This window comes from Mus musculus, chromosome 17 (genome assembly GCF_000001635.26).
Source record: "Mus musculus strain C57BL/6J chromosome 17, GRCm38.p6 C57BL/6J".
NCBI lineage: Eukaryota > Metazoa > Chordata > Mammalia > Rodentia > Muridae > Mus > Mus musculus.
Genome location: NC_000083.6, coordinates 27768699 through 27796028, shown reverse-complemented (window position 1 = coordinate 27796028; position 27330 = coordinate 27768699). Strand labels below are relative to the sequence as shown.

General features: G+C 47.0%; 1 protein-coding gene and 1 pseudogene across 3 annotated transcripts in view; one reads left to right on the top strand and one right to left on the bottom strand.

Moving 5' to 3' along the window:
- The window catches only part of Ilrun (inflammation and lipid regulator with UBA-like and NBR1-like domains), a 69311-nt gene that overhangs the window by 24514 nt on the left and 17467 nt on the right, over positions 1 to 27330 (top strand). For all 3 annotated transcript variants that reach the window (NM_001271511.1, NM_001044719.2, NM_001033279.3), the window contains exons 2-3: positions 1966 to 2120; positions 9761 to 9958. In NM_001271511.1, coding sequence (NP_001258440.1) covers positions 1966 to 2120; positions 9761 to 9958 — 353 coding nt within the window. The remainder of the gene's footprint in view (positions 1 to 1965; positions 2121 to 9760; positions 9959 to 27330) is intronic.
- On the bottom strand, positions 10744 to 11630 carry Rps2-ps9 (ribosomal protein S2, pseudogene 9; annotated as a pseudogene).

The window sequence follows — 27330 nt, the reverse complement described above, 5'->3', positions numbered from 1 at the left end:
GAACTCACAGGCTTGCTTGTGCATCAGGGACTTCACTCGCTCACCACTTCTTCAGCCCCACACATAATTCTTATTCAACATTTTAAAAGATTATTTTATATGCATGAGTGTTTTGCCTATGTGTACATATGTATACCACAAGCATGCCTGGTTCCCTCAGAGCTCAGATCGCTGGAACTAGTGTTACAGGTTAGGAGCTACCATGTGGTTGCTGGGAATTGAATCTCAGCTCTTCACCAGCACCCAGCTCACATATAAAAAAAGTGGTCACTTCTTAAAAAGAATATTTTTGTTTTTTGAGACAGCCACCATATTTAGCTGAGGCTAGCTCCAAACTACTACTCTCACCTCATCCTCCTGAGTGTGTACAGGCTTGACCCACCACACCCAGCAAAGATTCTTAAGATGTCAGTGAGATAGGTCATTTGTCACGTTGCCGAGATCTAGCAGAGGGAAGCAGGTGTGCTGCAGGTGCTATGAGCATTGCTCTGTGTCTGCTGAGGGAAGGCTGGACCCAGAGTGAAGATCTAGACTCTCCATGAAGTGCTACATAAAGGGGCTGACTGTAGATGATACACAGGGTAATGGATGCTGAAACTGCGAAAGATGAAGTTTAGAAGCACTCAGTGGTAATTGGTTAAGTGGTGGTTTACCCTACAGTGACTCACCTGTGACAGACTACTCAGTCTTGACAGAGACTACTCACTCCTCACAGAAATATCTTCAAGACCTATTGTCAAAGTAATAAAGCCAAGAGTAGTGTGTAATCATACCTGCTGTAGGAACTAAGAACACAATACATACATACATACATACATACATACATACATACATAATGCATCCATCCATACATACATACATACATAAGAGCTTTTTAAATGTGGAACTTGGGCTGTCCAGATGGCTCAGTGGGTATGAATGCTTGCCACTAAGCTTTGTGACCTGAGTCTGACCCACCTCCACCTGTGTATGTGACATGCCGCACCCACACTTACACATGCACAGTAAAGAAATGGTTTGAGGGGTTGTCTCATTTTGTTTATGAAGGTAGGTTCTCCTCGATATCCTGGAGTTCTGTATGTAGACAAGGCAGCCCTTGAACTCACAGAGGTCCTCCTGCTTCTGCCTCTGAAGTGCTGAACACTTTAATCCCTTAAAGGAATATGCCACCACACCAGTTTTGTTTTTTTTTTTTTTTTTTTTTTTTTTTTTAAGATAGGGCTTCTCCGTTCCTTTTTTGGTTTTTCGAGACAGGGTTTCTCTGTGTAGCCCTGGCTGTCCTGGAACTCACTTTGTAGACCAGGCTGGCCTGGAACTCAGAAGTCCGCCTGCCTCTGCCTCCCAAGTGCTGGGAATAAAGGCGTGCGCCACCACGCCTGGCTCCAGTTTTTTATTCTTAATTTATAGAGGGCACTTGCAGCTCTTCAGGTGACCAGGTTTGTTTCCTAGCTCCCATGACAGGTGGCTCACAGCTATCCCTGACTCCAACTCCAGGGAGTCCGATACCTCTATGGTTACCTGCAGTGCCCTTTGCATACACATGTGGACACACACACCTGTATACAAAATTAAAATGATAAAAGTAAATGTTCTCAAAACAAAGTTAGAGCATGGCAATCTCCTTGCCTCCTGGGGTTGCAGGCCTGGCTTTGGAGAGACTCTTAGTCTCTTTGGAGTTACACCACGCCTGGCTTTGGAGAGACTCTTAGTTGGCGCTCTTCTGTCCCTGTGTCTGTGCTGCTAGTAGTTTACAGTGGCCTGTCACCCTCTGTACACTGCCTTCAGGAGAAAATGGCACAAGTTTGTTGGTTCTGCTTTTCCAGTAGTTTCTCAGTAGTGACGGTGGCTTTTGAAGGCCTGGTAGTGGGAGCCTCTGCCTCTGTGGCCAACCCTAAGAAAGGATTTCCCTCAGGTTTGAGAGAATATCCTTCAGAGTGGACTGAAATCTCTTGTCTTTATCTATAGGAACTTACAAGCAGCGATTGGCGCCTATTATGACTTCGAGAGCCCAAATATCAGTGTGCCCTCCATGTCCTTTGTTGAAGATGTCACCATAGGAGAAGGGGAGTCAATACCCCCTGATACCCAGTTCATAAAAACTTGGCGGATACAGAATTCTGGTAAGTGTATAACGGGGATTTGTATGTTAATTGTTTGTTTGTTTTAAAGTTAGACTGAGAAGGGCATGCTGGACTTATGGCTGTGATTTTGAGACTAAGTTTTTATTTGTTTTGTTTTTCAAGACAGGGTTTTTCTATGCAGCCCAGGCTATAGACCAGGCTATCCTTGAACTCATAGAGATCCTCCTGCCTCTGCCTTGAGTACTTGAATTAAAGGGGTGCGCCACCACCTGGTGTGACTGAGTCTTTAACACACAGTATGTAATTCTCATTTACTAGGAACTAGGCTGTGGGTGCTGTTTTCTCCCTGGAGCTCTGCTGTAATCTCACCTTTCTGCCGGGTCCAAGGAGAGGTGCCTCCTGGGCCTAGCAGAGGGTAGATGGGCAGAGCAGTGGCCTCTGCTCCTTGGAAACTCATGCCCGCATCCACAGGACTCGGATTGCACTGCAGTGTTTGTGAGGCACTGAGAGCACATTGAGAGGTAGGGTAAGGAGTGTGGAGAGGTTCTGAAGGGCTGTGTTAATAAAGCACAGTGCATCTGGCTGTGACCCAGCACTCGGGTCAAAGCTAGAGGGTGGCTGCTCATTTGTGGTCAGCCAGAACTACACGCACCACCCAGTCTCAAAGGCAAAGCTAAAGGTCACTCAGTAAAGCGCACTGTTCACTTGTCTGTCTGTGACCATGGGACACGAACACAGTGACATGGGTATGATAAACACAGTGTCCATTACCAAATTGCCTTGCTAACTTCCTTGAGCTCTGTGTCTCTCTCTGTCCTCTTGGCTGAGGGCACCTTAGCACTCTCAGTAAGAAGGGCTGGAAAGCTCAGCAGAAAGTGTCATTTAGCTGAAGCCGTGTGTGTGTGTGTGTGTGTGTGTGTGTGTGTGTGTGTGGTGTGCCGGTGTCACACCAGTCTGATGGGAGATAACCTAAGACTCAGGAGCCAAGCAGACTCCAATAAATTACCTTTTTTTTTTTTTTTTCTGAGACAGGGTTTCTCTGTGTATCTCTGGCTGTCCTGGAACTCACTCTGTAGACCAGGCTGGCCTTGAATTTAGATCCAGTTTCCTTGTTCTCTGTAACTTAGTTCCTTGTGATGAAGAAACTCTGACTAACGGGTTTTGTTTGTTTGAAGTAGTCTTACTTTGTAGTTCAGACTGGCTGGCTGTTTAACTTGTCAGTCCTCCTTTGTGCCTGCTTTAAACCAGAACTTTATATAAGGATTGGTGTATCAGATTCAGATTGCTATCTTAGTTCAGAGAGACTCCTGAGGAAATGCTTCGGGTGCAGCCGTAGACGCCATTTCCTTGCCTGCTCAGCTTGGAGGCTCCTCTGACACAGGGAAAGGCTCTTGGGTTTGGGGTTTTGGTTTTTTTTAAATGCTTAGCCAACATCTGGGTTTTTTGTTTTTGTTTTGTTTCGCTTTTTACTTTGCTTAATTTCTTTTTTTGCTTAAAATTTTGCTTAAAAATTTCCTGCCTTAAATGAAGCACATCAGAAATCTTTTCAGTTTAGTTTCCTTCATCTTTCATCTCAGAATTATGCAAACGCAGTATTACAGAATAAAAAATGTTCTTCAGATATACATATGACTTTCTGTTGGTTTCTTTTCTTTTTTCTTTTTTTTTTTTTTTTTCTTCTTGTTGGTTGGTTGGTTTGAGGCAGGATTTCTTTGTATCCCTGACTGTCCTGGAACTCACTCTGTAGACCAGGCTGGCCTCAAATTCAGAGATCCACCTGCCTCTGTCTCCCTAGTGCTGGGATCAAAGGTGTGCGCCACCACACCCAGCTTCAGTTTCAATTTTTTGAGGTGGGGATTCTGAGATCTTCTTGTTCTACCTCACAAGTGCTGAAATTTTAACCATATGCTACCATGCTATCTTCTGAAATTATTTTGATTTTGAAAAACTATGGCTTATTTTAAGGTTATGCCAGTGCCTTACATAGTTACAGGAGGAAAACTGATAGTTCTGTGAGTTCTTTAGTATTTTTAAAAATAAATACATATTTTATTAATTTATATGTACAGATATTTTGATAGCAACACATGCATGCTTGATGCTGAAGGAGTTTAGAAGAGGGAGTCGTCCTCTGAAGCTGGAGTTAGAAACAGCTGTGAGCTGCCATGTGGCTGCTGGCAGTGAACCTTGGTCCTCTGGAAGAGTGGCCAGAGCTCTTAACCTTTGAGCCTCTTTCCAGTCTCTTAAGTACATTTTTGTTGTTGTTGTTTTTCGAGATGGTTTCTCTGTATAGCCCTGGCTGTCCTGGATCTCACTCTGTAGACCAGACTGGCCTCAAACTCAGAAGTACATGTTTTTATGTTATTTCTTTTATATTGTAGATGCCTGAGTGCTACATCATCTCCATTCATCCCATGGGTCCTGGGGATTGAACTCAGTTTTCAGGCTTGGGTCAGGCATCTTTATCCACTTGGCCATCTCACCCTCCATTTGTTTGTTTTGAGACAAAGTCTTACTATATAGCCCTGCCTGGCTACAGCTCAGAGTTTGCCTATTCAGCTATTTATATGGAGTATTTATATTTGTTTTGGGTCAAATTCTCACTCTATAGCCAGACTAGCTTCAAGTATGCCATCTTCCTACCTCATGAGGCCTCCTCAGTCTGGATGATGGACAATGCCACCAGGATAGACATGTGCCACCACAGCCTGCCACAAGGCTGTAGTCACGAGGCCAAGGAAGCTGAATGTGCTTGGAATCCCAGTATGTGGGAAATGAAGGTGGTGGGTGTTGAATGTCTGTCTAGCCTAAACTAGAGAAAGAGGAGGAGGAGAGGCAGGCAGGGACAGTGTCCCCAGACAGCAGCAAACCTCACTTGTAGAGTAGCTGTTGTGCTTTCTATAAAGCCCCTGGTCTAGCATTTACTCAGTAGATAGCTCTGCAGATGTGGGGAGCGTGTTGCTGTTGGAACCCAGTACTTGTGTGTGTGGAAAGCAGTTCTTGGGACTGAATTCCAGTTGCTTCAGATTTTACCCTTCAGGTTCCATGCACAAACAGATGCCATTCTTGTAAGGTTGAAGCCAGCACCATGTAGCTCTAGCCTGCACCCTGACTCTGTGCATGTGACCAGGAGCTGAGTAGGGGAAGTCAGTACAGGGCATGGCTGTGTGCTGGCTCCCCAGCATCACATAAGGCCTCTGCCTTATAGTGTAGAAGTAGGGTCGGCATCAGCCACTTCCAGTCTGACTGCTTTGGAGAAGAGTGCTCACTGAGCAAGCTAAGACTAATACATAGCAGGTGAGATGCGCAAACTGCGTGTAGCTGTCCCAGGAACTCCCCTGGAGAGCTTAACTGTAATATACTTTAAAATCATCCCCTTGACATTTAGCTATGAAGGTGCGTACTTCCAGGATTGAGATCTTTTTGCTGTAGAATCTTCTCTGTAAAGATGTGAGAAGTAGCTTGGCTGATAGATGCACACACAAGGCCTGGGTTCAGTCCCCACCAACACACACACACACACACACACACACACACACACACACACACACAGAAAGTAGGCACACTGTCTCTGTCACCACCTCACAGTGTCTTAGTTTCTCACACAGCGCTAAGCCACACTTGTCACTACTTTTTCTTGGATGTTGCACAGTGTGATTTTCCCTTGAGGGTGGCTTGAGCATGCTCACAGACATTAGTATTTTTGAACTTCATGGAAATGAAAATGAAACTAGCCTTTGGAAAGGAAGTTGAGTAAGTGTTCCCTGTCTTCCCCTGCTAAGATTTGGTGTCGTGTGGAACTGGAATTGAGATTGGTCTGTGCTCACCTGAACCCCTCCCACCTCCGCTCTCTTCCTTCAGTCATTAAAATAGGAAGCTCGCTCTCCTTCTTCCCAGAGAAGGTATTTCCTGCGTTCATGCATCACATTGTAGCATGGTGTTAGGTGTGGGAGGTCTGTCTCCATGAAGCTGCCACCACAGGCCAGGGTTATTGGGAGCCCTCCATGGGAGGTTTGTCTTCTGCACTGACATTTTGTGGGGCATTTACTGTAAGCTGTGCTCTTGGTCCCAAGATAACCAAGATAACTAGGATTTATACTTAAAAAACCTGTGGCCATAGCATTGGCTTGTTCTCCGTCTAGCTCATAGCTTAATATCCTGTTCATTCGCTGCTCTGCCTCACGGCTGGTTACCTCTGCTCCACTCTGATAGGCTGGTTACCTCTGCTCCACTCTAATGCATCTGTCTTCCCTCATGGCCCAGGGCGAGTCTTCCCTCACTTGAGTCTCCCAGAATCCTTTCTTTCTACCAGCATCCCACCTTCTAGTTCCTGCCTAAACTTACAGGACAGTGAGCATATTATTGACGGGGCTGCGCGCACGCGCACGCACACGCACACACACACACACACACACACACACACACACACACACACACACACACGAGATCTCTACAGACATGCATGTGTTCCAGGCACCTGTAGCCTCAGACGCGTGGTCATGTCCAACCTTTCTAAAGCTACTGGATGGCTTTGTTTTGATTTTTCTGATGTTGTTGTCTCAAGATTGCCGTTGGTGGGATGATGGGGTGGCGGGATGGTGGTGGGAGGGTGGGGTGGCAAGGTGGTGGTTGGCTGCTTTATTGGTTTGTTTTGTGACAACAGAGCACTGTCCCCTTAAGCGAGCGTGGACCTTAGTTTCCAAGGTCATAAAGCTCCTGAGTAGTCTCTGTGTTCCAGAAAGATCTATCCAGTGTGTCGTGAGACCTGATTTGGGGTCCTTTTAGACTCTCATGAGGGGCGGGCACCTCTATTTCTTTCTTCAAGAGCTGCTTCATGTGGCACATCAAACAGGCACGGTTAGCAGGAATGTCCAGAGGAGAGACACCCTAGGCAGGATCCCTGGATGTTTACTCCTTCATATTTCCCTGTAGTTTAGTAGTACACTGTTCTGTGCATAGCTGGGACCCTGGCTCTCAGCCATTTAGGCTTGTCTGCCCAAGGCAGTCAAGTCTCATTTGTAGCCTTGGCTAACCATATTTTCTTAGAAGTTCAAAACAGACCTGCTGACATGTGCTAACAGATATTGCCTTGTTACAGGGTTTGTGTGTGAGAGAGGGGGGGAGGGGGAGATTGACTGTAAAACTGCACCTTTTTCCCCTTGAGTCTTGGTCTTTAGTGAGACTGACATTTCTAAGACACTTCATGTCACCCACTGTTTTCTTGACCTACAGTAAGCTGTGCCAGGCTTCCAGTGGAGAAACAGCATTGCTGTGTGATTTCAGTGTCCCAGCTACCTCTGCCAGCCCTGGCTGCCCTTTAGACTGTTAAGGCAGCAATTGGCTGGCAATCTTTGTGGGTGTTTTTGTTTTTGTTTTCGAGGGTTTCTCTATGTAGCTCTGGCTGTCCTGGAACTCACTCTGTAGACCAGGCTGGCCTCGAACTCAGAAATCTGCCTCCCAAGTGCTGGGATTAAAGGCGTGCGCCACCACTGCCCAGCCGGTTTTTTTGTTTTAATACTCTGCCTAGATTGGCCCTGAACTCCTGGGGTTCAGCAATCTTTTTTTAACTCAGCTTCTGGAGGGCCTGTGCAGAAATTATTGGTATTTTGTTGTTGTTTCTTTTTATGTTTAAATGTTTTATTTTAATTTTTAGATTATGCATAGATGTGTGTCTTAGTGTGGGTTTGTTCTTGAGCCCAAGGAGGTGGGAATAAAGATCCGTCAAGCTAGAGTTAAAAGCTGGTAGCTGCTCTGTGGTGCTGGGAGAGAGCTTGCTCCTCCTTAACTGCTGAGCATCTCCCCACGCCACCCTGTTTAACTCAGTGTCCCTCAGGCTTGCCCTAGTCTCGGCAGCAAGCCTCCTGTCTCGTTGATCTCGTTTATCTCATGGCTGGGATGGTAGGTGTGAGCCCCTTTTAAAAGAGGGAGCACCTTAGTTGGGCATGGGTCCCAGCACTCTAGAGGCAGAGGGTTTCTCAGTCTAAGGCCAGCTTGGTCTACAGAGCAAGTTCTAGGACAGCCGGGGCTACACAGAGAAACCTTGTCTCCAAAAAATAAAAATCACAGATCTTAATAAAATTAAAGAGACAGTACCATTGAGTGCATGTTGGAGATAGTTTACAGGACTTGACTTTACAGCACTTGACTGGTCAGCACATAGATGTCCCATTTTGGTTTACATTTAAACAAAAGCCATATGAGAAGCATGGCCCCCGAAGCCTCTGTGTGGCCATGCCCATCCTTTGCATTAGTGCCTGGCTGATGCTGCTACTCCTGGGACCAAGGTTCATTCTGCCAGGTGGTGGTGGCGCACGCCTTTATTCCCAGCACTTGGGAGGCAGAGGCAGGCGGATTTCTGAGTTCGAGGCCAGCCTGGTCTACAGAGTGAGTTCCAGGACAGCCAGGGCTACACAGAGAAACGCTGTCTCGGAAAAAAAAGAGAGAGAGAGAGCACTCAAGCTGTGTGGTTTCCACTCACTGTTTGAACCTGAGACCTAAGCAGTCAATGAGCCCCTGCGTATTTTATAACTAAGGATCTCAGAAGAAAAGTATTAAATCGGGCAACATGAACGGGGTGTGCCTGTAAGCCAGAGGGCAGCCTCATTGTATTGTCTGCTGTTTTTTGGAGACAACCCTTTACTGAGTGTGACCTGCCAGGTAGGCTAGGCTGACTGGCCGGCCGACAGGGTCCAGGGATCCACACTACCTGTGACTAATATTACCAGCACATGGTACTACATCTGGCCTTTTATATTAATGTTGTCAAGTGTTTGCTGTAGATGCATGTGTCTATGCATGTCTCTGTGTATGCATATTTGCGTAAGCGTGCATAAGTGTTTGTGGGTGGGTGCCTGTGCATGTACATAACACATTCTAACAGAGGCCCGGGCTACACAGAGAAACCCTGTCTTTTTGTTTTTTTTGTTTTTTTTTTTGTTTGTTTTGTTTTGTTTTCGAGACAGGGTTTCTCTGTGTAGCCCTGGCTGTCCTGGAACTCACTCTGTAGACCAGGCTGGCCTCGAACTCAGAAATCCGCCTGCCTCTGCCTCCCGAGTGCTGGGATTAAAGGCGTGCGCCACCATGCCCGGCTGAGAAACCCTGTCTTAAGAAAACCAAAGTGGGGGGAAAATTCCAGTGAAAGTGGCCACATGTTTTGTTTCCTTTTGGTAGGAAAGCAGTCTCCTAGGTGTGGACCTGGCCTTCCTCTCCGTGGGTATTCTTGGGCTTTATATGAGTGCGCATGGCCACCTGACATAGAGCTTAAGGAATGATTTTGCCTAGGACATTTGCTAAGTTATAAAGGCAGGCTGTTGGTCACAGGTTGATTTTTTTTTTTCCCCCACAATTCCTCTTTTAAAAACATTTAAAGTGTGTACGTGCGCACACTCACGTGCACAGGAGTTGTGAATGTACACAAGGACAGCCAGCGTGAGGGAATTGATTTCCTTGTGTTACGTGAGCTCCAGGGGTTAAGTTGACTTCATCTGGCTTTTGCAGTATGTTACCCACGGAACCATTTCTCCCACCTCACAGTTCTCTGTGCTGAGTGACCCGAGACAGTATTAGTATTATTCATATGTATATGAAGAGACCCTTTCCACAATTTGAAGAGAAACTGGAGTACAGCACGACTGATTGCCTAACAGTTTTATTTCTTTTCTTTTTTTGTTTGAACTTAGGAGCAGAGGCCTGGCCTCCAGGGGTTTGTCTTAAATATGTCGGGGGAGACCAGTTTGGACATGTGAACATGGTGATGGTGAGATCACTAGAGCCCCAAGAGATCGCAGACGTCAGCGTCCAGATGTGCAGTCCCAGCAGAGCAGGCATGTACCAGGGACAGTGGCGGATGTGCACTGCTACTGGACTCTACTATGGAGGTGAGTGTGTCCTCATGATGGCCAGGGCAAAGGGGTTCGGACAGCACCTCCTTAGCTCTGTGGCTTTCCTCACGAAGCCATTGCGTACAATGCAGTGACAGTGTGGCCTTCCTAGCCGTGCAGGTAAATGTCTTGACGTCCAGTCTAGCGCACTGCCTTTTATGTTAGAAATGTAAGCTGTAGTGGCCTGTGTGAGGTGTGCTTGCATTGTAAACAGTCCTTTCCTGGGGGCTGGCCTCAGTGGGTAGTCCATAGGTGCTGTCGGAATCCTGGCTGCAGGCTTTTCATGAGCAACCCTGGACATGAAGTTGTGGAGATGAAGCACAGAATGGCTGTCTTCCAACTGCCAGTACCTCTTCCCTCCAATTATTGTCTCACTTTGAATTATTTATTTTATGTATGTGAGTACACTGTAGCTGTCTTCAGACACACCAGAAGAGGGCATCAGATCCCATTACAGATGGTTGTGAGCCACTATGTGGTTGCTGGGAATTGAACTCAGGACCTCGAAGAGCATCCAGTGCCATCTCTCCAGCCCTTTGCCTCACTTTTTAAACAGTGCCACACCTTTGCATTCTACAAGTTTCACTGGGCCTGCTGACCTCATCGTAATGAGGCACTAGAAGCTTGCCCTCCAGGTTGTCTGCACAGGGTATGTGCAGACTACCCTCTGTGGCCGTGGCCTGTTTCAGAGCTCCAACTCTTTGTTTTAACTGAGTATGGGCAGAACACCTGGGTGTTCTGTAGGTTGGGACTTTACATTTTTCTTTTTTCTTTTTTTTTTTAGCAGACTTAATTTGTTTATTTTTCTTGTATAAAAACCCTTATGTGGTAGCCACAACTGGAGCCTGGGTCCTCTGAACAGAGACTCTGGTGTGGGTTTTCACAAGATGATCCGTGAATTCCTGATAAGGAGACTTGGTGAAGACAGTCTCTTTCTAGAGGTGGGGGTCAGGTAGCTGTAAGTCTTGGATGGCATCAAAGGTGGCCTTGGCAAAGTTGCCCAGGGTGGCAGTGCAGCCTCTGGCTGAAGTGTAGCAGTCATCTATACTGGCCATCAGTAGCTTCTTGGCACAGGAGCAGAGACAATGCCAGTGCCTCTGGGGGCAGGGATGAGACGCACCAGCACAGAGCCACAGTGGCCTGTCACCTTGCATGTAACAGTGTGGGGCTTGCCAATCTTGTTCCCCCAGTAGCCTCTCTGCACAGGGACAATGGAAAGCTTGGCCAAGATGATGGCCCCCCTCGGGTGGCAGTGGCAACCTCCTTAGAGCACTTAACACCAAGACCAGTGTGACCATTGTAGTCCCCAATAACGACAAATGCCTTGAACCTGGTCCGCTGGTGAGCTCGAGTCTGCTTCTGCACTGTCGTGATTTTCAGAACTTCATCCTTTAGGGATATAGCTAGGAAAAAGTCAATGATCTCAGACTCCTTAATGGGCAGGGAGAGCAGGTAGATCTCCTCCAAGGATTTGATCCTCATGTCCTTAACCAGGAGGCCAAGCTTGGTGACAGGGATCCACTCCTTGTCTTCAGCTTTACTTCCACGAGCCCCGAGGCCTTGACCAAGGACACAGCCTTGGCCTCCTAATCCTGGGCCCCCAGGTCCTCCAGGCCCTCTCGCTGCACCAGCATCACCCGCCATTTGGTGGTTTCCCAAAGAAGTAGAATAAGCTGAATTTTTCTATATATTAAAAAAAAAAAATAGCTCCCCACAAACAACCTCCCTTGATAACTGTGCCAACCCTGAACTGGTCATTTGTCCTCTCCTTAGTCACAAGCCAGTTCCTGGTGCTCCCACTATGTCCTGAGCCCTCCGGGGAGTTCTTAACTGGTCCTAGAAGTAATGTTCTCATATTCAGCCCATAGAAACCAGATATTTTTGCAGTCTGAAAGATTTCATAGTAGAAAGAGTGTTTTACAGTGCTTACATTACATCATTGCTCTGCCTGGGCCTCCTGTGTTGGAGTCAGATTCCTGACAGTCTGGCCACCCCCACGTCAGTCTCTGTGTCCTGGCTCCCTTCTGTCTTCACTGTCTGAAACCTTTCTTTCCAGCAGACTTCTCCTCTCCTCATGGCCTAACACCATCGTTCCCTCCCCTCTTCCTACTCTCCTTCCTGCCCAAGAAAATCCTCTGCTTCCTTTCAGTTCCTCTCTTAAGTCGTTTTGTGGATGGTGTTTGTCTGAATGCTTGTACACCACCAGCATGCAGTGACTTCAGAGACCAGAGAGGGCGCTGGATCCCTGGGACCAAGTTACAGATGGTATGAGCCCTGGCTCCAGCACCCTCCCCTTTGAGACAGGTGTGGTGTAGCCCAGGCTATTCTGAGTTCACTGTGGAGCTAAGAGTCACCAGTAACCTTCTAACCTTCTGCCTCCAGCTCACAGGGGCTCTGGTTACAAGCACATGGTGTCGCCGCCTCTGGCTCAGCCTCAGCTTTTCATCTCTCTGTTCCCTGCCTGCTCCCATTCTCCTTTCCCTGCACTGCAGATAAAATCCAGGGTTTCTTTTTTTTTGTTTTGTTTTGGTTTTGTTTGTTTGTTTGTTTGTTTGTTTTTTTGTTTTTCGAGATAGGGTTTCTCTGTATGTATAGCCCTGGCTGTCCTGGAACTCACTCTGTAGACCAGGCTGGCCTCAAACTCAGAAATCCGCTTGCCTCTGCCTCCCAAGTGCTGGGATTAAAGGCGTGCGCCACCACGCCACCACGAAACCCAGGGTTTCTTGTGAGCCACGTCCTCAGCTCTTCACAAACCTCTCTCTCTGTAGTTAGGTTGTTGGGGAGGAGGGGCATTCATACCTACACATGAAATTATTTTTTTAAAAAGAGCTTACTACCAGCCTGGGTTATATGTAGAGTTGTAATATATATGTAGCTCAGACTATTATAGCTCTGCATATAACCCAGTATTTTTAAAAAAATACTTAATTTCATGTGTAGGTATGTATGCCTCTGTGTGAGTCCACACCATGTGAATGTAAGAGCATTCTTGGAGGTTAGAAAGAGGCATCACCTTCCCTGGAGCTGGAGTTACAGATGGCTGTGAGTTTAAGTGTGGATGCTGAGAACTAAACCCAAATCCTCTGCAGCAGCGATGTATTCTCTTCCCCACTGCGCCATCTCCCCAGCTCCAGCACTAACTCAGATCCTCCTGCCTCCAACCACCAAGTGCTAGGACTACAGATGTGCTTGCTCCCCATGCCTCTCTCAGTAGCGTTTTTATTTATCTCTTTTTAAATTTTGTTTTGTTTTGAAACAGGATTTTTTCAGTGTAGCCCAGGCTGGTCTGGACCTCTTTGTATTTATAGCTCAGGCTGGCCTTGGCTTATAGTGATCGTTCCTGCTTGTACCTTCCAGGTGCTACGGTGAGAGGTGTGTGTCATCACCCTGGCTGTATTCTGGGTTCTTATTTTATTTTGTTCTTGCACTGCTCACACATACACTGCAGCTTAGTAAAGTTTTAAAACGAATATCATTGTTTTGAGATGAGAATAAATTGATGTAAGTGTAAGTGTATATACAAGTATATATAAGATACACTTGTCTTGTTCCTCTGACAAAGCAGCTCGGGGGAGGAACGGTGTATTTTCCTTAATATTCAGAAGGTGAGGTTGGTCATGACAGGATTAATGTGTGGGCCACCAGCCTAGGCTTCTTTTTATGTGTTAACTCCTCCTTTAGGACATCTGTCTTTTTGAGTCAGTGAGATGGTTCAGTGTTCAAAGAGCCTGCAGCGGTGAGTTGATTTCTATACCCAGAATCCACATTTGTGAAGGAAGGACCAGCTCCTCTAAGGAGTCCTTTGACTGCCACATACATACTGGGGTACTGTGGCATGTGTGCATCACATGCATACATTAAATAAGTATAGTTATTTTAGTTCTTTTTGGAAAAATACCTTTTTGTTTATTTGGTTGATTGGTTGTTTTTTGTGACACAGCCTTCATACATAGCCTTGGCTGTCCTGGAACTCATTCTGTAGTCCAGACTGGCCTTGAACTCACAGAGATCCACCTGCCTTTTCTCTTCTGAATGCTGGAATTAAAGATGTTTACTCTCCTACCCCACCCCCACCTTAGATTTTTATTTTTATTTTTTTATGTACATGAGTGTTTTTACCTGCACTGCACGTGTGCCTGGTGCTCTGAGAGGCCAGGAGAGGGCATCAGATCTCCATAGAGCTGGAGGAACAGATGCTTGTGAGCCGCCGTGTGGGTGCTGGGACCATACCCAGTGCTTTTACCTCTAAGCTGTCTCTTCACCATAAAAATTCCTTTAGTGTTCTCTAGACATCTTCCCATAAGATGTTCAGTGTTCAGGAGCAACCCTTGAAAACATTTTTGTTTTGGTAGAGATGCTGCACTAAACTGGGGGACTTGTCTGAAAAAAGTGTTTTAGAAGGGACACAAAGTTGTAAATGAAATTTAAAATCTTTAAGTCTTTTTTCTGAGACTGGCTGTTTCAGTTTCAGACAAGGAAGCCTGCATCGGGCATGCTTCACCAGGTGGTTATATCTGCCTAGATGTAAGTCAGAGGCAGTGTGTGAAATGGCTGTGCTTCAGAGAGTAGGGGAGGAAAGGGTGTAATTAGATCACAGTTTTAAAAATATTTAAGGTATACTAAGATTAACAATAACAAAAAAGAAAGAAACCACTGCATTTTTTCAGAGAAATCTCTGAAATGCAGGTGGTGTGCTCTGACCTCACCAGTGTGAAAGACAAGTTGTATGAAGCAGTGGTCATCTCTGTGGGCGGTGACTAGCAACGTACTTGTGTGTCTAAGTTTGAATCATCGAAAGCCTGACTGTCCTGGCTGGGCCCCTCACTGCATGATGTCAGCTGGACCTTTGTCTCAGTGCTTGCTTTCTCTAACACCACAGTCCCCATCCACAAGGACTGGGGGAAGGCACAAAGGTCTGAGGGTTTGTTTGTTTGTTTTTTAAACAGGGTTTCTGTGTTTGTTATGTACTCTGAACTTTCCCTGAAACTCACTACGTAGTCCAAGTTGGCTTCACACTCACAGAGATCAACCAATCTGCTGCTGCCTTTCAAGTACTGAGATTAAAAGTGTACCCCACCCCACCCCCAGGATGTAATTTTAAAATAGCATACCCCTGTTCTAGCAGAAGTATCTTGTGCATCACTACAGTCCAAGGTTCTGGATTTAAGGTAGTGGTGGCTTCCTTTTAGCTGAGGAGCTATTGGTTCTGTTCTGTTTGTTGAGGTAGGGTCTCACTGTGTAGCCCTGGCTGTCCTGGAACTCACTGTGTAAACCCAGCTGCCTTGACTCATGGGCAGTTATCCACCCTGCTAAATGAACACATTGATGCACCATACTTCCTCAGCTTATGAAGTGGTACAAGACAGGAAGTAAAAATTCAAATTTAAATGCATGCAAACTGTTGGTAGATTATTTCACAGTGAGAATTCTTAAATACCTTCTGTGCTCTCATCCCAGATCGGGTTCTGTAGGCTGTCACTCCTTAGGCCTGCTCAAAGCAGTGCATGCTTGTGCTCTTGGGTGCCTCTCATCAAGTCAGTGCGTGAGGCTCGGAGCTTAGTGTGAGAGCTTGAGTCTTCCATGCAGCGTATAGTCCTGAGTTGCTGCTTAGGCTGTGACTGTCACCTTAGGTTTAGAGACCTCTGCTAGCCTAGAGGTTAGAAGTGGGATCACTCAGCTAAGGCAGCTTGCAGTCTTCCCTGTAATGGTGGCCAACACCCACCACATAGTGCTTTTGTGGGTTTCCCTGACAGTGCAAAAGACTTCTATTAGAAATCAGTTCATTCTCTGCTCTGTCTTTTTTGGGGGTTGGGATTTGGAGGGTTTTTTGTTTTGTTTTGTTTTTGTTTTTTGTTTTTTTGAGGCAGGGCCTCTTGTAGTTCTGGCTGTCCTGTAACTCCCTGTGTAGACAGCTGGCCTCAAAGGCACAGAGATGAATGTACACCTATCCACCCATCTCTGCTCTGTCCTGAGCTTTCTCATCTAGTCCCCCCCCCCCCTTTTCTTTTCTTTTTCTTTTGTCTTGAAAGAGCTTGTGCTTCCTCCTGTGCAGAGGGAATGAATGGTGAGCCTGCTGCCTGGAGCCTGTGGGTTCTGCCCGCTTCCTTATCTGCCTTCCTGGGGAGTCTTACTTGCCCTTTATTTTGACATGGTGTAGAAGGCTTGAGTCAGGCGTTGGTATAATGGCATTAAACCAGTTTTTCCTTTTGTAGTTTCTCTCTTTTTTTTTTTTTTTTTTTTTTTTTTGGTTTTTCGAGACAGGGTTTCTCTGTGTATCCCTGGCTGTCCTGGAACTCACTTTGTAGACAAGGCTGGCCTTGAACTCAGAAATCCACCTGCCTCTGCCTCCCGAGTGCTGGGATTAAAGGCGTGCGCCACCACGCCCGGCTAGTTTCTCTTTTTTATATTTCAAAATTAGAAGTGTTTAGTAAAGAGACCTTATATGTGACCTAAGACTTACTTGAAGAGTTTTAAAATGTTTAGTAAGGGCTGGTGAGATGCCCTGTAAATAAGGTCTTTATTACCAAGCCTGACAGCCTGGGTCCCAGCTCTGGGCTTCCTCAATGGGAAGAGAACCCAGCCCTACAGGTGGTCTGTCCTCTGACCTTCGAAAGCAGGCGGTGGATGAACACACCCACATAGAAACAGTAAGTGAAGTTAAAATGAGTTTAAAACATGCATAAATGATGCGATATGGTTCTTTTGGCATAGTGCCATGTCACTGTGCGGCTGGTCAATGGCGCGCACTGTAGGGCAGACCCACTCCTAGTACACTGTACCAGTTTCTATGGTGGAGGGCAGCACTGGGAGTTTATTTTCCACTTGGTGCAAGGCACAGCTGTGGGGTCAGGACAGCTCAGTGTGGTGATGTGGTAAGGAAGGAAGAACTCCTAGCTTCTGCTGGTATCTTGCTTGCTGCAGCCTGCTTAGGTTACAGGGTGGGGCAGGCTCCCATCTTCCTCCATAGGAGCCGGGACTGTGGCTGTGCCAGGTCAGGATGGGACCCTGGGATTGATCTGGCTGGGCTGGCTGCTTCCTAGTAGTTTCAGAAGCCAGTGGAGATCAACTTTGTGGCCCCGGGTGAGAAAATGGACTTCTCAAAGTAGGTCCGGTCCGTTGCCTAGGGTGAGCCTTAGGGAGACCTGAGTGGTGGAGCCTAGTACCCACAGAGCACTTAGTGCCTCCACAGGAGCTGTAACTAGATAAGGAGTCCAAGCAGCATGGAGAAGGGATGGCTGCCAAGCCTCAAGCCCTTTGGGCTGTAGTGTGGTCAGGGCTTAGAGTGAGAGCGAGCCTGTCACAGGAAAGACCCTAGAAAGTCCCTCCCTTCTCAACAGATCCTCCTGCCTGTGTCAATTATTGTTTCGTTGTTTTAGGTGGGGTGGTTATTGTTGTAGTTATGTTTTGAGATAGGGTCTCTTCATGTGTCTGTCTGGCTTAGAACTCAATATGTAGCCTAAGCTGACCTCAAACTCACACAGATTTACCTGCCTCTAAGGGCTGCATTAAAAGTGTGTGCCACCATGCCTAGCTGTTCCAGTTTTTGACCTCGGCCTGGCTGGCTGGCTGGCTGGCTCTGCAGGTAAAGGTGCTTCCACTAGCCACCAAGCTGGAGCGCCTGATTGAACCCACAGGACTCACATGGTGGGAGGAGAGGTCTACTCCCGTTACTGAAACGACAAGACAGTTAAAAGAAAATGCTAGTATTAATAGAAAACCTTAATACCTCCTCTACAGAACCTGCAGGTTACACAACCACAGCAGTGTGTCTGAGCCTGGGGTTTCTCTGTTGCCATTTGTGTTCCTGACTGCAGAGCGACTCTGGGACTTGTCAGCTGAGTGTCAGCTACTGTTTCTTCCTGCTGTCCCTGCAGCCCGTGGATCTGGTGGCACATCCCCATTCCATCACTGCTGTGGGTCCCTTTCTTCTAATGCTCTCCTGGTAGAGAAGCTGTGTTGTCAGTGGTGTCCGCCTTTCAGAGGGTCATCTGTTGCCTGGAACTTGACTGTGAGTCAGTCAGGGTTGACTTTGAGTACTGACCCTCCCTCCGCTGTGCTTGGACGATAAGGGTGTGGCCAGCGTGGTTCCTGTATTTACACTCCTTCAGCTGGGAGCTTATTACATCTTGATCCACACTCATGAAGCAGAGAGAGAGGAAGGAGGGAGCATGCCAATGCCCCTCCCCCCCCCCCCCCCACACACACACACACACACGGATCATAGAACAAGTGCACTGGGAATTAGTGTTTTGAAACCTCAAATTTCCACCCAACCCGTGACATACTTCCTCCAGCAAGGCCACACTCCTGATGCTGCTCCCATGCTTCCAGCAGCTGGGGACCAGGTATTCAGATAATGAGCCCATGGGAGTGGTGCTCATTCAAGTATTATATTAATATAGTGTTAGTATATAAAAGTAACTTTTATTTGCCTGAAGTAATTGTCTCAGAGGCTTACTGCCTCCATCTGCTAATTTCAGTTTAGTCCTGGAAGCTTAGCCTCAGTACAATCTACTCTAGGCCTAGATGTTTTCAGCCTCTGAGACTTACTCCTGAATAAGCTCACCCTTTCTAGATCTTTCTGAACTTTGACTGGCTGCATTCAACTCAGCTGTTCTGACCCAAAGCAACTCTACAGGTTAACTAATTCAAGCTAGCTTCTTTCAGCTTCTCACTGAATTGCTCTGTTTGGTCTCATACTAACTTTGGTAATCTGTTCTAATCTTCTGGCTCCTTCCCATTCTCTAGCTCATTCTGTTTTCACCTGTGTCTAGCTTGTTCTCTCTCTGCACCATCTCTGCATAACTGTCCCAGTAAAACTGCCTCCTCTCTGAACTGTTGGATCTTATGTAGCCTCTCTCTCCTCTTCTGTTTTCGTGAGAGTTGGGCATATCCTATTCTGTCAAATCTTTCTCTAAATCATCACTTTGTCTGCCACACAATGAGACACCACTTTCAAACACAGGTGCTTTCTTCTACAAAGTGACTTTATCTTCCTTGTTTGGGAGGAAGGGTGTGTACTAAGGGCTAGGCCATACCACAACAGATAGGTTTTTGCAGTAAATAACACAGTCAGGGTTTATGGTGTGATCAGATACCCTGCATCAGTAGTAGTTTTTCCTTTTTGGCAGTGAGAGGGATATTGATACAAAAGCTTATTTAGCCCAGGCTGGCCTTGAACTCACCAAGTAGCTAAGGATGGCAGTGAACTCCTGATCCTCCCATGGGTATATGTCACCACATCAGGGTGGTCTTTTTGGAAGTAAGGGCACTAAGTGAGCTGAAGACAGGATTCAGTGTGTTTGGTACATCACAGTCTTATATAGCGGTTTTATTCCTTACCCCTTGGCACCGAAACCATAGACCCTGCTTGTTCAGCACTGCGGTCTTCATCCCTGCAGCCCCTGAAGCTACAAATGTGTTTCCCTGTCTCTGTGGGCACTCGTCCTGGAATGTCAAAGTATAAAAACTATTACTAAACTACCTTAACCATAGCAGTAACAGAGTCTGGGTACCTGCCGCCTAGTGAACAGATAGATGTACTTGGTCATTAGTCCCGGCATGATGGTGGTGATTCCCCCCTTGACTAGGGAAGAGCAGGAGTCACGTGCGGATTGATCTCAGGAGTGCAGTAACCACCTTCCAGCAACTCAGTCTCTGAATCTGTGAGGTGAACCACCACCCTCACAGGATTTGAGAGAATTAGAGAAGGTAGTGACCCTCTACCCACTAAGGGAATGCCAATTTTAGGTCTTTTGTGATTAAAACAGGTCTGACCCAGGCTGCATAGTGCAGGAACCCCACTTCAATTGTCGGCTCATCTGTTTGGACCCTTCTTAGTAAAGTGGACTCTTTAAGGGTTCAGTTTTCTATTTGCCACAGATGACCATGGGTGTCAGCTCTTGCCCTCCACCTAGTTTGAAATGGTGCCTTTGTCCTCTCTGTGGGCATCAGTCTGTCTGTCCTCTCCGTGGGTATCAGCCTGTCCTCACTGTGGGCAGTCTGTCCTCACTATGCATCAGTCTAACTGGCTTCTGAGGAGGCATTTCGAGTCTCTTCTTGGCTCGGGGATTTAAAAGAAGTCCTTATGAGGCACAGCCTCACTCAGTGAGCGCCATCCCAGTTGCTGCTTGAGGAGTCTCTGACTGAGCTCTCATTGAGTTATTTCCTTGTTTGGCATCATGGTGGGATTCTGTCAAGGAGAGTCAAAGGTCCAAGTCACAGAGCAGCAAGGGCGTCGACTGCAATTTCACTCTAGTCTTATTTCAAACTAGAAAGGCCTTTCCCCAAGTAAATCTGTTTGAATTTCTTATTGTTGTGTAAACACAGTGACAGTTGTATTGTTACTGTAAATGCTGGCTTCTGAAGGCCATGGGGGCTGTTACTCTTAGGCATGCATCTGTGGTGATGAAAAGCGTTTCTGCCCTACCAGGTAGCAGTGAGATTCTGTGTCCTCGGTGTGGGGAGGCTGGAGATGAGAACTGTGCAGTTAGGAGTGAGCTATGAGATGTGTGCAATGCGGTGGTTCATGGTGCCTTGCGCTTGAGTGTTCACCGCCATCTGTATTGGGCTCCAATGCCCTCTTCTGATGCAGATGAGCACTCACATTCATAAAAATAAATAAATGTTAAAAAAGAAATGCTTCCTTCTTCAGACTTGAGCTGCAGGGGGACTGGGATGAGCAGTGTTACAGCTCTAGCTTCCTTATGGGGACACTGAGGAACACTGATGGACTCCACAGACGTGCAGAGGTCACCAGAGCTGGAGGCGGCCCTCTCACTGTGCCTCCTTAACACAGCCTTCTTGACTGCAGTGCAAGCAGAAATGCAGAAGAACACTACATTGTGAAGGAACTAAGATTATCAACCAGACGTCCCAAAGAAACAAGAACACTAGACCAGAAAAGTGGCTGCGTGAGTGGGAGATGGATACACACACACACACACACACACACACACACACACACACACACAGTTTCTCTGTGTAGCCTTGGCTATCTAGGAACTCATTCAATAGACCAGACTGGCCTCCAACTCAGATCTCAGATAATTTACCTGTCTCTGCCTCCTAAGAGCTGAGATTAAACACATGCACTACCATTGCCTGTTGTGTGTGAGACTGAATCATTGTACAGTTGGGATTGTAGGCATATATCACCATGCCTGGCTCAGACTGAGGAATTTTTAAAGTAGGCATACTGTGAGTACGAAGGGACATAGAGAGCACGCACAGTGACATATGAGCAATGTGAGCAGAAAGGTGGGGGCTCAGGATAAGGGAGAGGACAGTGGGCTGAGGAGGTCATCTCTGAGCCAGAGGCTTTTCATCCAGGTCCATTGCAGAACAGTAACGCAGAGAGGAAAGAGAACGAGGGCTGACGGAGTCAGCGCAGTAAAGGCCTCTTGCTGCTCTTCCCGAGGATTCTAATTCAGTTCCCGGCACTCATCAGCAGCTCTGTTAGGTCAGCTCCAGGGCATCTGCTAGCTTCTCCTTGCCTAAAGTCACAAACACATGTGTACACATACACACAGTTATATAAGCAGAAAGGAACTGTGACAGCCACCCAAGGTAAAACACTGGTGTGTGTTACTGGGAGAAGAAAGAAGCAATCAGTAAAAGCTGGGAACTTCCCCAGTTGGTGTCAGACACCAAACAAAGACAGAGGGAGCACGGCAGCATCAAACACAGTAGACACCCACACACAACACAGGCACACACACTCCCATAAGAGCTGCATCCCTCAGACACTAAGTTCACTGACAGACTCGGAGAGACAACAGCGTCACAGGCCTTTGAATTTCATTTAATCCTCTTGATTTCCATCATATGTCCTAAACAGGCTAAATAGCAATAGACAGTTGTCCAGAAATTATCTGGAAAAGAGTATGTCACAAGGTGATGAGACAGCCTTCACAGGCTGTGCAAAATACCCTGGCAAAGAATGAAGATATCCAGACGCGCAGAAAGGAGCTCTCTAAGGACAGGTTGATAAAGCATTGTCATTTCTACCTCCAGTCTCTGGAACCATGAGGTGGCAGAGTGTGAGTCTGCACAGGGACTTGCTATCAGCGCACATACGAACATGTAGCACCAAATGAGGAGCACAGGCTGTGGCTGAGGGTGATGTTGGGCCTCACCACCTGACAGTTAACAGACAGTATAGTGCTGTGACCAGGAAGGAAATGTCTGTACTTTCTCTGATTTTGTGACGAACCTGAACCTGCTCTAAAAAATAAGCTGTGCTTAACAGATTATGAAGAAAGTTGTTGCCTATTATGAAATAGTAGCCATGCAGGTAGAAGGAGTAGAAGGGCTTACCTGGACAAGCATCATCTGGCTGGCTGGCTGGCTGACTGGCTGGCTTTTCAAGATGGGTTTTCTGTGTAGTCTGGCTGTTCTGGAGCTTGTTCTGTAGACCAGGCTGGCCTCAAGGTCTCTTGACTGCCTGCCTCTTGCCTCTGCTGGGATTTAAGGGATGTTCAACCATGCCTAGCTCCCAAGCATCCATCATTAACAGAGTTTAAGAGTGTTGACAGGGAGACACTGCTTCATTTTTAGACTGAAAATAGTTTGGTCGAGCTGTGTCAAGTGCATTTGGGGGTTTTGGTGTGTCAAGACTGTGAGATAAATTACAGAATATGTTTGTTCTCCCTGGCAGGGAGGAGAGCCACAGCCAGGGTGTACAGCTTCGGTGCATCTGACCAGGAGCGAGTCTTAGTCCTTCACTGCAGATGGCAGTGGGCGAGCGAGGGGTGGGGGGGTACCTTTTTACAAGAACCAGATGGCCATGGAGAGCCCTGACCCACAGCACGCTAGTACTGAGCTAAGCCCCAGGTCTCTGCTCACCACTGAGCTGGAGAAAATGTTTGCTTTAGTTTGTGCCCCATAATGGACCTGTATGAAGCCAGTGAGGTGAAAAAAAGGCAGGAGCATATCAAAGGACGGCCTGTGCCTGAAGAGAGAGTATGGAGAGGAGGGGTACTGCCTTGCTTGGTGTGTTGGTCCTTTCTTGCCTTAGTCAAGCTAGGGTTGTGCCATAATTGAGAACAGCTTCTTTGAAGCCTGAAACAAATAGGTTCTCTTGGAAGATGGGAGGAGCAGTCATAGCCAGCATTATGTCCTGTCAGTCACCAGGGAACTAAAGCCTCACCATGGACAGCTGCTGGCCACCCTGTGCCGTTTACTACATGATGTCCACCCAGCGTTAGGTCTGAGAGAGTGGGGCTAAGGTAACGGCTTGTGGGCAAGCCTGGGATACAGATGGAGAGCCCTGTTTCAAAACACCAAACTGGTGGACACTGGTGGCACATGCCTTTAGTCCCAGCACTCGGGAGGCTGAGGCAGGTGGATTTCTGAGTTCAAGGCCAGCCTGGTCTACAGAGTGAGTTCCAGGACAGCCAGGGCTACACAGAGAAAACCCTGTCTTGAGAAAACAAAACAAAACAACCAAACCAAATAAAAAGCCAAAACAACAACAGCAAAACACAAAATCCCATGAGATGAAAAGCAACAGAGGAAGACACTCTCCCTTTCAGAAGGGTGTGTTGAATGCATTGTCTGGAATCCTTTGCAAGCAAGGTTGTCTCTTCATCATATCTTTAGTCATTGCTGTATATGTCTGGTCTCATGTCTATTGAGTTATCTGCTGCTGTAATACTTACTGTTCATAATCATTCCAGCTTTAGCCGCAGGGCACTTGCAGGTTGACTCTTGAGCCTTGTCACGTGTCTCTGTCTCTGTTCTTGAAGGGCAGCTTTTCTGATGCTCAGGTTTGTCTTACATTTCCCATGCTCCAGCCCTAGGGCTGGCCTCTGCTGGGAGCTTTTGTGCTTTTTTATTTAGAGACCAAACTCCAGGAGCTGGAGAGATGGCTCAGCAGCTAAGAGCATTGACTACCCTTGCAGAGGACCTAGGTTCAGTTCCTAGCACCCACATGGCAGCCCACAACCATCTGTAACTCCAGTTTCAGGGGATCCAACACCCTCACACAGACACACATGTAAGCAAAACGTCAATGCACATGAAATAAAAACAAATCATTTTCTAAAAAAAAAAAAAAAAAGAATCTGGACACTCTCTATGTTGGTGCTGCTGGGTTGTTATTCCTGGAGATCCTTTTAGCATGTCGCTGGTCTCTAGCCAGTCTCTGCTTGTCTCTGCTTCTTCATTTGCAAGTGTCAAGCTAGTTCGTTCTGTTCTGGTGTCTCTGCTTTAGTGAGGTGCTGCAGGCTCGCTTTGGGAGTTCTGTCCTGCTTGTTCGTGCTGTCCTTCAGCAGCAACACAGCACTCCCATCTGCCGCTCAGATCACAAGCACAGCAGCTTTCAGAGGAATCCACACCATCTTCTGCAGAAAGAGGCTGGCAGCTTGGGAATGTTGCTCTGGGTTTGCTGGACAGACTGCAGGCACTTGCTTTAAACATTGTGTGTGTCGTGATGTGTTGGGGATGTGCATCAGCACCGTGGACTCTGAGCAAATCATTTCATCTTCACCCCTCTTACAGTCTGGCTGTGTAGTTCAGGCTAGCCCAGAACATCGGATTGATACTCCTGCCTGGGATCCTGGCCAGTTACATGATTTCTTTACTAATTTCTTTTTTCTTCTTCTTATTTTTATTAGGTATTTTCTTCATTTACATTTCCAATGCTATCCCAAAAGTCCCCCATACCCTCCCTCCCCCCACTCCCACTTCTTGGCCCTGGCGTTCCCCTGTACTGAGGCAGATAAAGTTTGCACGACCGATGGGCCTCTCTTTCCAATGATGGCCGACCAGGCCAACTTCTGATTCATATGCATCTTTACTAATTTCTACAGAAGAAAGTTTCTATTTTACTAAGGGAACACTTGCCTTTGAGGCAGTGTGTTCCCTGATAAAATGTACCTATAGCTTCTTCTAACTGGAGGTTCTGACTCAGATCCTCTAAGAAAATGCCCTCCAAACCAGACATTTGCAAGCCACGTTTCCCATTAGTTAATGAGTTCTGGCTGGGTTTCTTTGCCTCCTAAGTTTACCTTCTTGGCTATTTTTCCAGTACATCCTGTTGGTTTATTCTGGTTATTGGTGTCATATGTTGGTAGGTAAGGCTCTGAAGGCCTGAAGTGGGGCTGATTTAACTAGCTGTAGTTTTCCTGGTACTCAGGTTTCAGCATCTTAGAGATGAAGTGAGTGAGTTGAAAGAGCTGTATGCTCTGCACTAGAGGGTCCCATTCAGCCTCACGAGTCAGTCTGCTGTCCCTCACCGACACACCCAGGTGCTCCCAGAAGTGACATCATTTCAATATAGTACTTTATTTCGGTGATCTGATATTTTGTTTTATGTGTTATCAATACAGTCTCTGGTTTGTAGTTCTTTTTTAAAAAAAAGAATACCACTTTTATCCTATTTTAATTAGTGTTTATAATACTGGGAATTAACTCATGCATGCTAGGCAAACACTGAGCCTGCTGAGCTAAGTCTCTAACCATTAATGCTTAGCTCAGTGGTCAAGACTACCAAGCAAGACATACGAATGGTCAGCTTATTGTAGCATTGTTGCCTTTCTGTTGTTTTAAAGTAGTTCATTCACGTTTGTCTGTGCAGGACAAATTCACTTTGAATTGAGAGGTTCAGATGCTGTCCCCAGACAGTGAGATTGTTCCACAAACACGTTGTACTGTCCACGGTGGGCGTCGGACTCTTTCTATCAGGCATCTCATGGGACACTCTTTGACAGATGCTTGGCAGGCTCAGCTAGTAGGGAAGGCAGAGGTGGCACGGGTATGAGGCACAGTGGTCAGAACTGCTGGTGGTCTCTGCAGACGGCCTTGGTTCCCTCGAGCTGACTGCACTGCACGTCTAGCCATACGGAGAATAAACTTTAAGCCAGTCAGGTAGAAAACAAGAAGTAGGAATATAACTGAATTGTAAGATGGGACACACAAGGTCCAGGTAAAAAGCCAGCTTATGCCTCTAATTCTAGCACTGGTGGGTGGAGGCAGAAGAGTCCTGAAGTGTGCTGTCCGGCCAGTCTAGCCAGTCGGTGAGTGAGCTCCAGGTTCAGGGAGAGACACTGACTCCAGAGATGAGAGTTACAAAGGGAAGGTACCAGGCATCGCTCTCAGGCTCCATGCTTGCTCCCACAGCCTTACACCTATGCAGACATGTTCACTTCAGCCAGACAGCTAGCAAAGGCAGCGACTCCCCAGGGCCTGCCAATAGCTTGTTCCTGAGGACCACATCACTGTTTCCCTAGATTAGCTGGTGTGGGGTCCAAGTCTGGTCACTGATAAAGTGGCATGCCATCCATGGTGTCTTAACCCAGTGCTCCGCCTCTCTGGGACACTAAGGGAGAAGAATTGCTGTGAGTTTGAGCCCAGGCAGGGACACATAATGAGACCCACATCTCATATGGAAGTAGCTGGTGTGAGGACGTAATTTGTTGTTTTGATGTTTTGAGATGGGGTCTCTCTGTATAGCCCTGGCTGTCCTGGAACTCATTGTGTAGACCAAACTGGCCTCAAACTCCCAGAGATCTTTAGCAGACACAGAATTAGAAGCAACTGACACTGTATTTGTGTGTCTGGAATGTGTGCCTGGAATACTGTGAGCCACAGTCTTGCTTTGATGACTGTCGCTTCTTTTTCTCAGAGGAAAAGAATCGCTAGTTCCAGGCATGAACAGCAGGTGTCGCTGCAGCTCTGCTTGCTTTGCTGCACAGCTCCTAGACTGGCCAGTTCTCAGGACAGCTCCCAGAGCACTGAGTGTGTATGGAGGTGCTGCACTGAGGCTACTGTCCTCATGGCCGCAGGGCAACACTGAGGACGGTCCTCACTCCTCCTCTAGAGTCTGCATTGCTGAGCCTTGGCATGGGTCATCGTCCATACCCTGCATCAAAGGACACAGTTCCTTTACTTTCTGTTTGTGCCCTACCTTTGACAACAAAGATATCAGAGATGAGGTTATCACCAGGTATTGATCTGTTTAGGGATATGGTTTCACTGTGCAGTTCTGGCTGGCCTGTGACTAAAGACGTCCACCATGTGCCCAGCCAGTCCCACAGAACCCACATCTCACAGAGGTCTACAGCCCTTGTTCCAGGGAATCCAACACCCTCTTCTGGCCTCTAGGGGCACTGCACGCCTATGGTGCACAGACACAAAGGCAAACACTCATCAAACACACAAAATCAAAATAAGTAAATCTTAAAATATATATATATATACACACACTTAATGGGACTGTGTAGTCAGGTCTCCCTCTGACACATAAGGACAGAGCTCATGAAGCCCAGGTTAGCTTAGGAAGCCTGACTCTTCTGCCCCCAGTGTACCTACAGTAAAGCATGGTACTCCTTATGTTTGCTTAGCTTGCGTTCCGCGTGCATCCTTAT